Source organism: Bufo gargarizans, chromosome 2 (genome assembly GCF_014858855.1).
Source record: "Bufo gargarizans isolate SCDJY-AF-19 chromosome 2, ASM1485885v1, whole genome shotgun sequence".
NCBI lineage: Eukaryota > Metazoa > Chordata > Amphibia > Anura > Bufonidae > Bufo > Bufo gargarizans.
The window spans coordinates 629,425,713-629,439,478 of NC_058081.1; the positions used below are offsets into that span (position 1 = coordinate 629,425,713).

General features: G+C 44.3%; 1 protein-coding gene across 1 annotated transcript in view; it reads right to left on the minus strand.

The window, feature by feature from the left end:
* The window catches only part of LOC122926228 (claudin-16-like), a 58,271-nt gene that overhangs the window by 20,366 nt on the left and 24,139 nt on the right, over positions 1–13,766 (minus strand). The window contains exon 4 of the mRNA XM_044277600.1: positions 1,018–1,082. Coding sequence (XP_044133535.1) covers positions 1,018–1,082 — 65 coding nt within the window. The remainder of the gene's footprint in view (positions 1–1,017; positions 1,083–13,766) is intronic.

The window sequence follows — 13,766 nt, forward strand, 5'->3', positions numbered from 1 at the left end:
AGGTCTAGCTGTATAAACATATAAGCTGTATTAGTAACCTAGGGCAAGTCGTAGCTGGCCAGCTACAGGTGCACGGTTCTGTTAGACGTGCCTTGCCCAGGCCAGCTGGAGCACCTTCAGCTCAGCTGGATGTGGAGGCAGAAGCTTGGAGCCTCTAAAGCCAGGAGTATAGATCCCTGGACGAATCTAGAGTCAGACTACAAAAAGAGAAGTTCTAGCATACAGCTAAAGCCTGTCAGCACAGCAGAGTCATAGAGCAACAGATGTAGCAGAGAGGAGTTTGCCTGCCACAGTTAATGCTAATGCCGGCTGGAACCAAGACAAAATTCGTAAATCATTTGGAGAAGCGTTTATTGAAAGTAAATCTGTTTTTGAACTTCATCACAAGGTCTGGACTCAATTTATTCTTTATCCCACAATTCAACCACCCCCTTTTTCTGCTTCAGACAACAGCGCCTAGGTTCCAGCGTATCCAGGTAGGAGCACCGTGACACATGCACAAGACATTAAGGGACATTGTAAGCCACCCTACACCACTCTGGCATTCCTACACCTGGGTACCATCCATAATATCACTAAAGGGGCCCTGTGCTTCACTGCAACTGGCATCACGAAAACACATCGTTGCATATTATCTATCTGTCTATTCCATATTTATCTATCTATCTATCTATCTATGAAGAAAAAGCTGAATGACACCCAATATAGCTGAATGTTACTACTCAGGAAAAGCTGAGTATAGTGTCAGTTGTAGGTTGCCTCCCAGGTTGCCTCCCAGCTTTTCCTGAAACAGATACAACTAAGAAACTACTAAATTAACTTTTTGACAAACTTGACAAAAAAAACCCGACTTAAACAAGGATTCATTTTTATTGGTGATTTTTATGTGTTTTTTTTTAGAGATGACAATGTCTATAAAACACTGTGGAATATGTTGGTACTATATAAATAAGATATTTTTTTTTTGCCATCAGGTATACAAACCGCCATAAGTCGTCACGTTGGGCGTTGACATACCTCATACTGGTGAACGTGATACACATAGATGCAGTATCTTATGATGGCAGCCGAGGAGGACATTCCTGAAAGAGAAAGGAGACATTAGACTCGTATATCCTGGTTTGGCAGCTTCAGTGCTTCTTCTATGGGTGACAGACACCCGGACAGATAAGATGACTGGTTTATTATGACAGCTGACAGCCTGGTAAAAGAATGGTGGATATGACCTTATCTTTCATGGGCAGGCACCATCGTGTCATGTCTCTGCCATGAGAAAGGCTCTGAAAGCATACCATTTACATTACAATAGTGTCCAATAGGCTTCCTATACTGAGAATTTATACCTTCAGCAGCCATATGGTGTGCAGATTATTCCACGGCTGATTGTCTCCTCTGGATAATGGGTGTTCTCAGTTACCATTTAGCGTTTAATCATATTGCGTTTGCAGCGTACAATGTGGGTAAATGTTGGGAGCATATGTCCAACAGATGATTCTGATGTATGACTCTATTTAGGCATGTAGTAGAATATGTCACCCATAAGCTCTCAAGTAAAAAAAAACAAAAAAACATACAGATGTAGCAAAGGTGAACTTGCCACTTAATGGACAAAATACACAGTTGTACAAACTTTAAATTGACGCTTAACAACAAAAAGCAATGAGAAAGTCAAGTTATAGTTTGTTGCAACCATGCAGTTAACATGTAAAGTGTCAAGTTAAAGTTTGTTGTACCTGTCCATGACTTGTGCATTGCATGAAAATCGCAGCATGTTCTATATTCTGCGTTTTCCACACAACACCCCATAGAAGTGAATGGTGCTGCGTGAAAATCACAAGCATCCGTAAGCAAGTGCGATTTTCACGCACAGTTACTAGGAGACGATCGGGATGGGGACCTGATCTTTATTATTTTCTTATAAGGGAAAATAATAGCATTCTTAAAACAGAATGCATAGTACAATAGGGCTGGAGGGGTTAGAAAAATAAAAAAATAATTTACCTCACCTTAATCCACTTGTTCGCTCAGCCCGGCTTCTCTTCTGTCTTCATCTTTGCTGTGCACAGGAACAGGACCTGTGGTGACGTCACTGCGCTCATCACATGGTCCGTCACATGATCCATCACCATGGTAAAAGATCATGTGATGGACCGTGTGATGAGCGCAGTGACGTCATCAAAGGTTCTATTTCTCAAAGAAGAAGACAGAAGAGATGCTGGCTGCGCGAACAAGTGGATTAATGTGAGTTAAATAAATAAAAAAAATCTTTAACCCCTCCAGCCCTATTGCACTATGCATTCTGTATTAAGAATGCTATTATTTTCTCTTATAACCATATTATAAGGGAAAATAATACAATCTACACAACAGCCTTACCCAAACCTGAACTTCTGTGTTTGGGTTTGGGTACCAAACATGCCGATTTTTCTCACGCGCGTGCAAAACGCATTACAATGTTTTGCACTCGTGCGGAAAAATCGTGCATGTTCCCGCAACGCACCCGCATCTTTTCCCGCAACACCCATGTGAAACCAGCCTAACAGGTTTTTATTCTTCCATGCAAAGCATTTACATATTCAGGAAGATGGTAAGCAGTGCATGGCGAGGGCTGTTTCGCATACTAGTACGGAACCGCCAAGTATGTGAAGCAGCCATCGCCGTAACATGCTTACCATCTTCCCACATTGATGTGGATATTTTCTTCTTTGCATGGACGTCCTCTTGGATCTGAATTACCACTGAGCGGTCCGTTCAGGTTTATAGGCTTTACAGGTGAGTTGGAGACGTGCCACCCAACTTTTTGGATGGTCAAAGAGGGGCCATTAGCTGCATTTCAATATATTATCAAGAATTGAGGGGCAGAGGAAACCTGTTTCCATCAGAACCACAGTAGCTGGGGATCGGTAAGATGAGTAGAAGTTCTTTCATTTTTTTACAGCATGTGTAGCCCATGGAACAGTTTTTTTATTTCACGTTAATATTCGTTTAAATAGTAGCACACAAATAATCTGATTATAGATATTTTAAGAATGAAAACCGACCAAAAGAAGTGGGTCAGATATATTACAAATAACACTAATGGTACTAAGATAGTCCAAAAATAGCATAATTTTATTAGAAAATCATAAGAAGACACATGATTGACACAAGTCACAAAAAGACATTTAATACAGGTCACAATACAATACCAAGGGGACCGATGGTGAACTGCCGGTATATATAAATAAAGTGCACGTGCAAAAAACTTCCTGATTAGTCATCAGTAGGAAGGTATGTTATACCTACACACTATGGCTCAAAATTAGCATAATTTTCCTAAATGCAATGTTTGTACAACAAATACCAAGATGGGAGTGATAATACACACCACAGGTGGCTAGCTGAGGCAATAGGGTGAATAGAATTATAACCAGCACATAGAAAAATACTGACCACACAGTTATAGTATACCATACAGCAACACCACCAAATCAATCAAAGCACTGATATAATTGGCTAGCCTGCCATCCGTCTACTTCAACTCACCTGAATGCTATCAATGGTGAGTGCTCTGTACATGGCACCCGGCATTCCACCATGAACGCCGCGCTGCAGGCCACGCCGCGCCGGTCCAGGGGAGGGAGGTCACGCACTTACTGCACGACGATCATCATCCAGGAGCGGCGGGCGGCGCATACGTGGAATGTCGGGCGCTCCGCAACCACCATGTTAGGTGAGGGCATGCGGACCGGCTGCCATTGTAGTTGCATACAACATAATTGTATTTACAATATCCAGACCCGATATAAATGGGCCACCAATTCATAGTCATACAGATGTGAATTCACTCCAAATGATGTGTTTCAAATGCAATATACAATGTGTTAATGCAGCATCCTAGAGGCAGAGGTAACAGACATAGGCACCTGTCATGAGAAACAAGATACACAACAAGTTGAATAGACCTATTATTGATCATAACTGGAATACAAGATCTATTACACTACTTAGGGGTAGTCATCATACACACTGGATTATACCATAGTTCAGTGTGTTAAAACTAGAGCTGGGATACGAAGAAAAAACTTTTTGGAGCAAGCGTCAAAATCTTCCCCTCTTCGTATCCCAGCTCTAGTTTTAACACACTGAACTATTGTATAATCCAGTGTGTATGATGACTACCCCTATGTGGTGTGTGGTATGTGTATAGCGCAATTGCGCTGCACATTCATGCACTATACCGATTCAGGTGAGCTGAAGTAGACGGATGGCAGGCTAGCCAATGATATCAGTGCTTTGATTGAATGACAACCCACCATGACTATCTTAGTACCATTAGTGTTATTTGTAATATATCTGACCCACTCCTTTTGGTCGGTTTTCATGCTTTAATCAGGGGTGGGCCCTGTATTTTGTTTGGGCTATATATAGGTTCCCTATAGATATTTTAAGGCAGGGGGGTAGCTAAAGGCTCATGGGCCCTGGTGCAAGAGTTCAGCTTGGGTCCACTGTCCCTCAGTACTTTGTGGCCAGGGGCAGGGAAGCACATAGCTTTCTATTATACCAGTGTCTTCTTATGTGGCTCAAGGGTCTTTGGGCCCCCTCAGACACCTGTGCCCAGTAGCCACTGCTACCTCTGCACCCCTTATAGCTACTCCCCTGTTTTAAGGTCTAAATTGCACCAAATAATGAAGTTGACGCCTAAGGCCTCTTGCACACGACCGTATGTATTTTGCGGTCCGCAAAAAACGGATCCACAAAAAATATGGATGACATCCGTGTGCATTCCGTATTTTGCGGAACGGAACAGCCGGCCCCTAATAAAACAGTCCTATCCTTGTCGGTAATGCAAAATTAAGATATGTTCTACAGTCAGGTCCATAAATATTGGGACATCGACACAATTCTAACATTGTTGGCTCTATACACCACCACAATGGATTTGTAATTAAACGAACAAGATGTGCTTTAACTGCAGACTGTCAGCTTTAATTTAAGGGTATTTACATACAAATCAGGTGAATGGTGTAGGAATTACAACAGTTTGCATATGTGCCTCCCACTTAGTAATGGGACATAATAATAATCATAAATCAGTCAGGTGATTGACTTGGCCATTGCATAACATTCCACTTCTTTCCCTTAAAAAAACTCTTTGGTTGCTTTTGCAGCATGCTTTGGGTCATTGTCCATCTGCACTGTGAAGCGCCGTCCAATAAAAAATTTTGCGGAACGGAAATACGGACATACGGAAACGGAATACACACACACTACTTTCCATTTTTTTTGCAGACCCATTGAAATGAATGGCTCCGTATATGGTCCGCCAAAAAACCCGGAACGGAAACGGAATGAAAATACGTTTGTGTGCATGAGGCCTAATATAAAGATAGAAACCATACAGATAGATTTTAAGGAGCAAGTTAGTAATTTATTAATGCACATTCCAAGGCCAAGAAGAGGGACATTTAAAGGCTATGTACACCTTTGGGTACATTTTCTTTTATTATTGCATTGTAATCTTTTTGAGCTAAAATATGTTTTTTAATTGTTTTTTATAAAAAATATGGCATAGTTTTTTTCTGTACATAGCTGAAATGCTTTAGTAGTACCCTTTGGATTTTCAGTCTTTTCCGTCAGACCAGGAGCAGATGGGCTCCTCATCTCTGCTCTCTGACATTATAAACACTCATTATAGCTTAGTTCTTATCTTACTGATAAGAATGTGGCTTAAATAAGTGTTTATGACCTCTCAGTAGTTTAGAGGTTTATTAGATGACCGGCACAATGTGAAAGTGCCAGTCACACAGCCAGAAAAAGCTATTAACCCTTTGTGGCAGAACAGCTGTCATGGACGTTTCCGCGACAAGTGGCAGGAGATCTGTAATACTGGCAACATGTGGTTAGATCTGACATTTTTCTTTTGGATCAAATGACGTCTGTGTTGTTTCTGGTGATTGCCACAACTTCTATCCCCAGGTGTTGCTATTGTGGTAATTTAACCTTCTCTATTTATTGTTGTTTCTCCCACTATGCTATGTGGTTTATAGCTTCTGTTGGACTTGTGGTTAGCCTTTGTTTGGTTCTCGGCTGAGTTCCTGGTGCTACCAAAGCTTCATTGAAGATAAGTGTTTCCTTTCCATTTTTGTATTTTGTTTATATATTTGTGTGTGTTGCCTTTCCCGGTTGTTTGTCATTAGGCCTGAGGGGAGACTCCTGTTCGTCCTACCCTTCGGAGGAACAGGTAGACTCAGTGCTGAAATTAGTTCCAGAGTCCTATAGGGTGAGATAGGATTTTAGGTATCTGGTGTATGAACTTTCCTACCTTTGGAGCCTGTTCATACTGGTAGTCTGTCAGGACTGGAGTTAGGGTTTTCTCTAGGAGGTGTCCATCTTCCTTCCCTAGTTTCCAGGCCTTATTCCGGTATCCCCTTTCCCTCCTATGCTTGGTGTGGTGTTTTACTTCCACACACTAGAGTGACATTATAAACCGCCAAAACCGTCATTTTTGCTTGTTTCAGTACAGCCATGGATCCTATTGCTGCACTGGCCGGACAGGCTGCACTGGCCGTCTTTGGAGGTAGCTGATCTCCACATGAGAGACCACAGGCTGCTGGTCCTAGTGGTGGTGGTTACCAGGCCTGTCTCGAGCCTAAAAATGCCCTCCCGGATAGATTCTCTGGGGGAAGTGATAATTTCATTTTGTTTAGGCCTCATGCACACGAACATATGTATTTTGCGATCCGCAAAAAACTGATCCACAAAAAATGCGGACGACGTCCGTGTGAATTCCGTATTTTGCAGAATGGAACAGCTGGCCCTTAATAGAACAGTACTATCCTTGTCCGTAATGCGGACAATAATAGGACATGTTCTATTTTTTTGCAGAACGGAAATACAGACATACAGAAATGGAATGCACATGGAGTAACTTCCATTTTTTTTGCAGACCCATTGAAATTAATGATTCTGTATATGGTCCGCAAAAAAAAAACTGAACGGACACGGAAATAAAATACGTTTGTGTGCATGAGGCCTTACTGAGGCGTGCAAATTGTATTTTAGGCTACATCCACACTCATCTGAGGATGAGATTCAGAGAATTGGTGTGGTTATTTGGTTGCTTAAGGGGGACGCTTAGTCGTGGGCTTTTTCTCTGCCGACCGAAACGCAGTCTCTCCGGTCGGTGGATGAATTTTTCAGAGCTCTGGGTCTCATCTGTGATGAACTGGATCGGACCTCCCTGGCCAGGACCAAGCTACATTGCCTTCGTCAGGGAGAGTGTTCTCCTGAGATCTATTGCTCTGAGTTTAGGAAATGGGCTACGGATACTGAGTGGAATAATCCGGCTCTCCGTAGTCAGGGATTATCAGAGAGGCTGAAGGATGTTTTGGCCTTTCATGAGAATCCTGAGTCTCTGGAAGCCGCTATGTCTCTTGCCGTAAGCATTGATAGACGCCTGAGATAGAGATCAAGGGTTCTCCACTCGCAGGACGTACTATCACATAACGTATCGCCTTTCTCTGACACTTTGGGTGAAGATACTCCTGGGTTTATGTCTGGGGACGAACCCATGCAGTTAGGGGGAGCTACTCCCGGATCCACTTTTAAGCATTCTGGTCGTAAAAAGGGAGTGTGTTTTTTCTGCGGACAGAAAGGATAATTTATCGATGTATGTCCATGCATTCAGCCTCAAAAAAAAAAAAAAAGGGGACGTTTAATTCCCATTTGACTTTTGGTGGGGTGGGAGGGGTCAGAAAATGTGCATTTGTCTTTGCCTGGTAGTACCCGATTTCTTCTGACTTCTGAGGTGGTGCTAGAGTCCAAGACTGTGGGCATTGAGGTGTTTATCGACAGTGGGGCAGGGGTGAACGTGACTGATGCTCAGTTTGTCCGTATGCACGGGTTGTCACTGAGTGCTTTAGAGAAAAACATTTCCATTTTTGCTATTGATTGTGCATCTCTAACTCAGAAGTGTTTATCTCAGATGGTGCATGACATCCGATTAAGAGTGGGTGACTTTCATCAGGAATTCATCTCGTGTTTTGTGGTGGAGTGTCTCCCTGCTCCGGTAGTTCTGGGTTTACCGTGGTTAAGCAAGCACAGTCCAACCATTGATTGGCAAGCTAGACCAATTCTGGATTGGGGTGATTATTGCATTGACAATTATCATTGAATACATCTTTTTCTGATTTAACCACTAAAACATTACCCTCTTTTATATCTGATTTTGACTATGTATTTTCTGAAAGTGGATGCCAGGATTTACCTCTGCATTAGGAATATTATTGTCCTATCAACCTTATTCCCGGAGCTAAATTGCCGAAATCTAGGTTGTATAACCTTTCTGGACCTGAAAGAACGGCCATAAGAGAGTATATTGCCGAGGGTTTGGCTAAAGGACACACAAGACCTTCCAAATCTCCAGTGGCAGCAGGGTTTTTCTTTGTTAAAAAAAGGATGGAACTCCTGGGCCATGTCTGGATTTCCGTGAGCTCAATCGGATTACTGTACGTGATCCGTACCCCCTTCCTTTGATTCCTGATTTGTTTAACCAGATTGTTGATGCCAAGGTGTTCTCCAAGTTGGACTTAAGGGGGCATATAATCTGGTCAGGATCAAGGAAGGGGATGAATGGAAGACGGCTTTTAATACCCCAGAGGGTCACTTTGAGAACCTGGTCATGGATTTTGGGTTGACCAATGCTCCTGCAGTTTTCCAGCATTTTGTGAATTACATTTTTCATCACCTGGTGGGGAGGTTTGTTATCATGTATTTGGATGACATACTAATTTATTCTCCAGACGTGGAGACTCATCAGGATCATGTTAGACAGGTGTTACAGATCCTAAGAGATAATAAATTGTACGCAAAATTAAAGAAGTGTGTTTTTGCTGTACAAGAGGTGCAATTCTTGGGCTACCTGGTGTCATCTTCAGGTTTTCAAATAGATCCAGAAAAAGTCTGTGCTGTACTGGACTGGGATCGAGCCAAAAATCTGAAGGCATTTATGTGGTTTCTGGGGTTCACCATTACCAAAAATTCAGAACTATTCGACAGTGGTGAAACCCTTAACTGACATGACTAAGAAAGGGAATGATGTCTCAGTGTGGTCTGGTTCTGTGTTGCTAGCCATTTCTGCGGTTAAGGAGTGCTTGTCTTCTGCCCCTATATTGGTGCAGCCGGATGAATCACTACCTTGCATTGTGGAAGTTGACGCGTCCGAGGTGGGGGTAGGAGCAGTTTTTTCGCAGGGCCTGTCACCTGGTAAATAGCGCCCATGTGCCAAATTACGATGTGGGTAGCAGAGAGTTGCTGGCCATTAAGTTGGCTTTTGAGGAGTGGCGCCATTGATTGGAAGGGGCGATTCATCCGAAAGGAAACAGGCCAGATGGTCTTCGTTTTTCACCAGATTCAAGTTCATTGTCACTTATCATCCTGGGGTTAAGAACGTCAAGGCAGATGACTTGTCACGTAGTTTTCCTGCAGGTGGTGATTTTGAAAATCCGAGTCCAATACTGTCGGAAGGAGTGGTGATATCCGCTCTATACCCTGACCTAGAGGTGAAGGTGTTAGAGGCTCAGGGAGATGCACCGAAGTCTTGCCCTTCTGGGAAATTGTTCCATAAGAATTACGTCATAAGGTGTTTAAGGAACATCACTGTACGGTTCTTACGGGACACCACCTGGGAGAAGATCCACTGCTGACCTCTAGTAGATTCTGGTGGCCGGGGTTGCGGAAGTGTGTTGAGGACTATGTGTTGGCCTGTAGTATCTGTGCACGCACTAAGGTGACACATACTCGACCTTCTGGATCTCTACTTCCGTTGCCCATTCCGTCCAGACCATGGACTCACTTATCTATGGATTTTATTACTGATCTGCCTAATTTGTCTGGAAAGACAGTTATTCTGGTGGTAGTTGATCTTTTTAGTAAAATGGTGCATTTATAGCATTGCATGGCCTACCTAATGCTAAAACACTTGTGAAACATTATGGCATTCCCTCTGATGTGGTCTCGGATCGTGGGACTTAGTTTGTGTCCAGATTTTGGAAGGCGTTCTGCACTCGGCTGGGGGTAAAACTGTCTTTTTCTTCTGCTTTTCATCCTCAGACAAATGGACAAACGGAGCACACTAATCAGAGTCTGGAGACTTACTTAAAGGGAACCTGTCACCAGTTTTATGGTGTCCTAACTAAGGGCAACATAATTAAGTGACTAATTCTCTTAGCAAAATGCTGGGTCACTTTCTTTAATTTACCCAGTCAATCTGCCAACATCTTGTATTGAAAAGCTCCAGCTGATAATGATGAGTCCTGAATATTCATGAGCTCCTGACTCTCCCCGCCTACTGGCTGCAGATTGATAGTTATTTTCCATATGAATCAGCAGCAGGTGGGCAGGGGAGTGGCTATAGCTCTGAATTAAATATACGCTGGACTCAATGACATCATGCTGGACTCAAATCAGCTCATTAGCATCCAGCATGTGGCATCTTTGTGTGTATATTATGAGGTAACCATCTGTCACACCAGTAAGTGAATACATCTAAGGTACTTTTTAGTAGTTAATGATTGTATATAATTAGTTAGATTATAATCAAATATCCACATGACAGGTTCCCTTTAAGATGTTTTGTCTCTGAGAACCATGACACAGGTATTGGCTATCGCTTTCGCTTCCCAGATCACACCCCATCCCCACCATATCCCAAAATAATGACACAAACACCAGGTTGGATTGAATCGGGAAGTCCTTGAAGCCCCAACTGTTTTGTTAAACCCTCTTCCGCAGGGTACTCCATCTTGCCCCCAGCCAATAAGCGCCAGCTCAGGGGCACCACTGATGGACCTAAAAACCTGCCCCGAAAATGCAACCATGGGAGTCCAGCACCAACCATGGAGCCCTCCCATCCTCCAGAACCTGTTATTCCACCAACTCCGAGGACCTCCCACCACATCCACTGCCGTGACAAGGGCTTCACCCATCCGCAAGCTGTAACCTAAAAAAACAAAAACAACCTGGCCGCACACCGTAACGGAATTGCAACAAAATAAAGGGGAGGGCTGGTGGTAGCTGCCTGCTCTTCACTGTGCCCCTTGTATGTCACTTTATCTTCTAAAATGGCCTCTTCTTCATCCACTGCCCTCCTATTTAAAACCTCCTTTTCGCTGCCCCTACCTTTAAACCCACCAATCCTCCCTTGACCTGTCTAGCCGACACCTCCTCGCCTCATGCTGGCCTCCCCCCAGGATGCACCCTCTAGTCCAGCCACACTTGACTTAGGTATTGGCTATTGCGCTTGCTTCCCAGACCACACCCCATCCCCACCATATCCCAAAATAACAACACAAAAACCAGGTTGGATTGAATCGGCCACAGCAGCCATTTTATTATTACATATTTAAATTTCCCAATAAACAACTGTACAACCAAACCATATGCAACGGCATATGACACCACACACCCTCAACATATGTATATGTCCGCGGGGTACTCCATCTTGCCCCAGCTGATGATAGCCAGCTCGGAGGCACCACTGATGGACCTAAAAAACTGCCCCAAAAATACAACCATGGGAGTCCAGCCCCAACCATGGAGCCCTCCCAACCGCCAGAACCTGTTATTCCACCAACTCGGAGGACCTCCCACCGCCAAGAAAGCCCTTACGCCTGTGCGTCTCTCCAAACTCCCAAAGCAGTTTATTTATTCCCCCCTGCAGGCCGAGACACCAGAGATCGATTCCAATCGCATTGAGATGCACCCCATCACTACGCCAAAAAAAAAATAAACCTTGCTCCAAATCTGCGTGTCTCACTGCAACAGCACCATTTCGTGACATAAACCTCCCCACCACCCGATTCACCTTTATCTGAGCTTTCTTCAAATGGTCTGCCGACAGTGCCTCCCGCCACACATGCCTGTAGACCACATCAGACCAAATGATTACTATGCCAGAGAATAATACCCAGATCTGCTACAAATCAAATTTTATATCCCTAATTAACTTGCGAAAAGGTTGTGCCCCCAAATTGTTTCCATTTACATGCAAAACCAACACATCAGGGGGTCTATCCAAACGCACAAACCTATGTATGTCCGGTAAAACGCTACTCCACACCATACCTCTCTTTCCTAGCCAACGGATCACTGCCACGTCCCTTGAAAAACTTAGCTATCGCCTGTCCTGCCTCACCGCCGCTCGCAATGCACCCCAAAAAACAAATGAATGGCCCATTATCCAAACTAAAGCCGGCCACTAGAGTTGAGCGAACACCTGGATGTTCGGGTTCGAGAAGTTCGGCCGAACTTCCCAGAAATGTTTGGGTTCGGGATCCGAACCCGACCCGAACTTCGTCCCGAACCCCACTGAAGTCATTGGGGACCCAAACTTTTCGGCACTAAAAAGGCTGTAAAACAGCCCAGGAAAGGGCTAGAGGGCTGCAAAAGGCAGCAACATGTAGGTAAATCCCCTGCAAACAAATGTGGATAGGGAAATGAATAAAAATAAAAATAAAATAAATAAAAATTAACCAATATCAATTGGAGAGAGGTCCCATAGCAGAGAATCTGGCTTCACGTCACCCACCACTGTAACAGTCCATTGTCATATATTTAGGCCCCAGCACCCAGGCAGAGGAGAGAGGTCCCATAACAGAGAATCTGGCTTCATGTCAGCAGAGAATCAGTCTTCATGTCATAGCAGAGAATCATGCTTCACGTCACCCAACACTGGAACAGTCCATTGTCAGATATTTAGGCCCAGGCAGAGGAGAGAGGTCCCGTAACAGAGAATCTGGCTTCATGTCAGCAGAGAATCAGTCTTCATGTCATAGCAGAGAATCATGCTTCACGTCACCCAACACTGGAACAGTCCATTGTCAGATATTTAGGCCCAGGCACCCAGGCAGAGGAGAGAGGTCCCGTAACAGAGAATCTGGCTTCATGTCAGCAGAGAATCAGTCTTCATGTCATAGCAGAGAATCATGCTTCACGTCACCCAACATTGGAACAGTCCATTGTCATATATTTAGGCAGCGGCACCCGGGGTTGCCCCGCAATATAATGGTAAAATGAAAATAAAAATAGGATTGAATGAGGAAGTGCCCTGGAGTACAATAATATATGGTTAAGGGGAGGTAGTTAATGTCTAATCTGCACAAGGGATGGACAGGTCCTGTGGGATCCATGCCTGGTTCATTTTTATGAACGTCAGCTTGTCCACATTGGCTGTAGACAGGCGGCTGCGTTTGTCTGTAATGACGCCCCCTGCCGTGCTGAATACACGTTCAGACAAAACGCTGGCCGCCGGGCAGGCCAGCACCTCTAAGGCATAAAAGGCTAGCTCTGGCCACGTGGACAATTTAGAGACCCAGAAGTTGAATGGGACCGAACCATCAGTCAGTACGTGGAGAGGTGTGCACACGTGCTGTTCCACCATGTTAGTAAAATGTTGCCTCCTGCTAACACGTTGCGTATCAGGTGGTGGTGCAGTTAGCTGTGGCGTGTTGACAAAACTTTTCCACATCTCTGCCATGCTAACCCTGCCCTCAGAGGAGCTGGCCGTGACACAGCTGCCTTGGCGACCTCTTGCTCCTCCTCTGCCTTGGGCTTCCACTTGTTCCCCTGTGACATTTGGGAATGCTCTCAGTAGCGCGTCTACCAACGTGCGCTTGTACTCGCACATCTTCCTATCACGCTCCAGTGCAGGAAGTAAGGTGGGCACATTGTCTTTGTACCGTGGATCCAGCAGGGTGGCAACCCAGTAGTCCGCACAGGTTAAAATG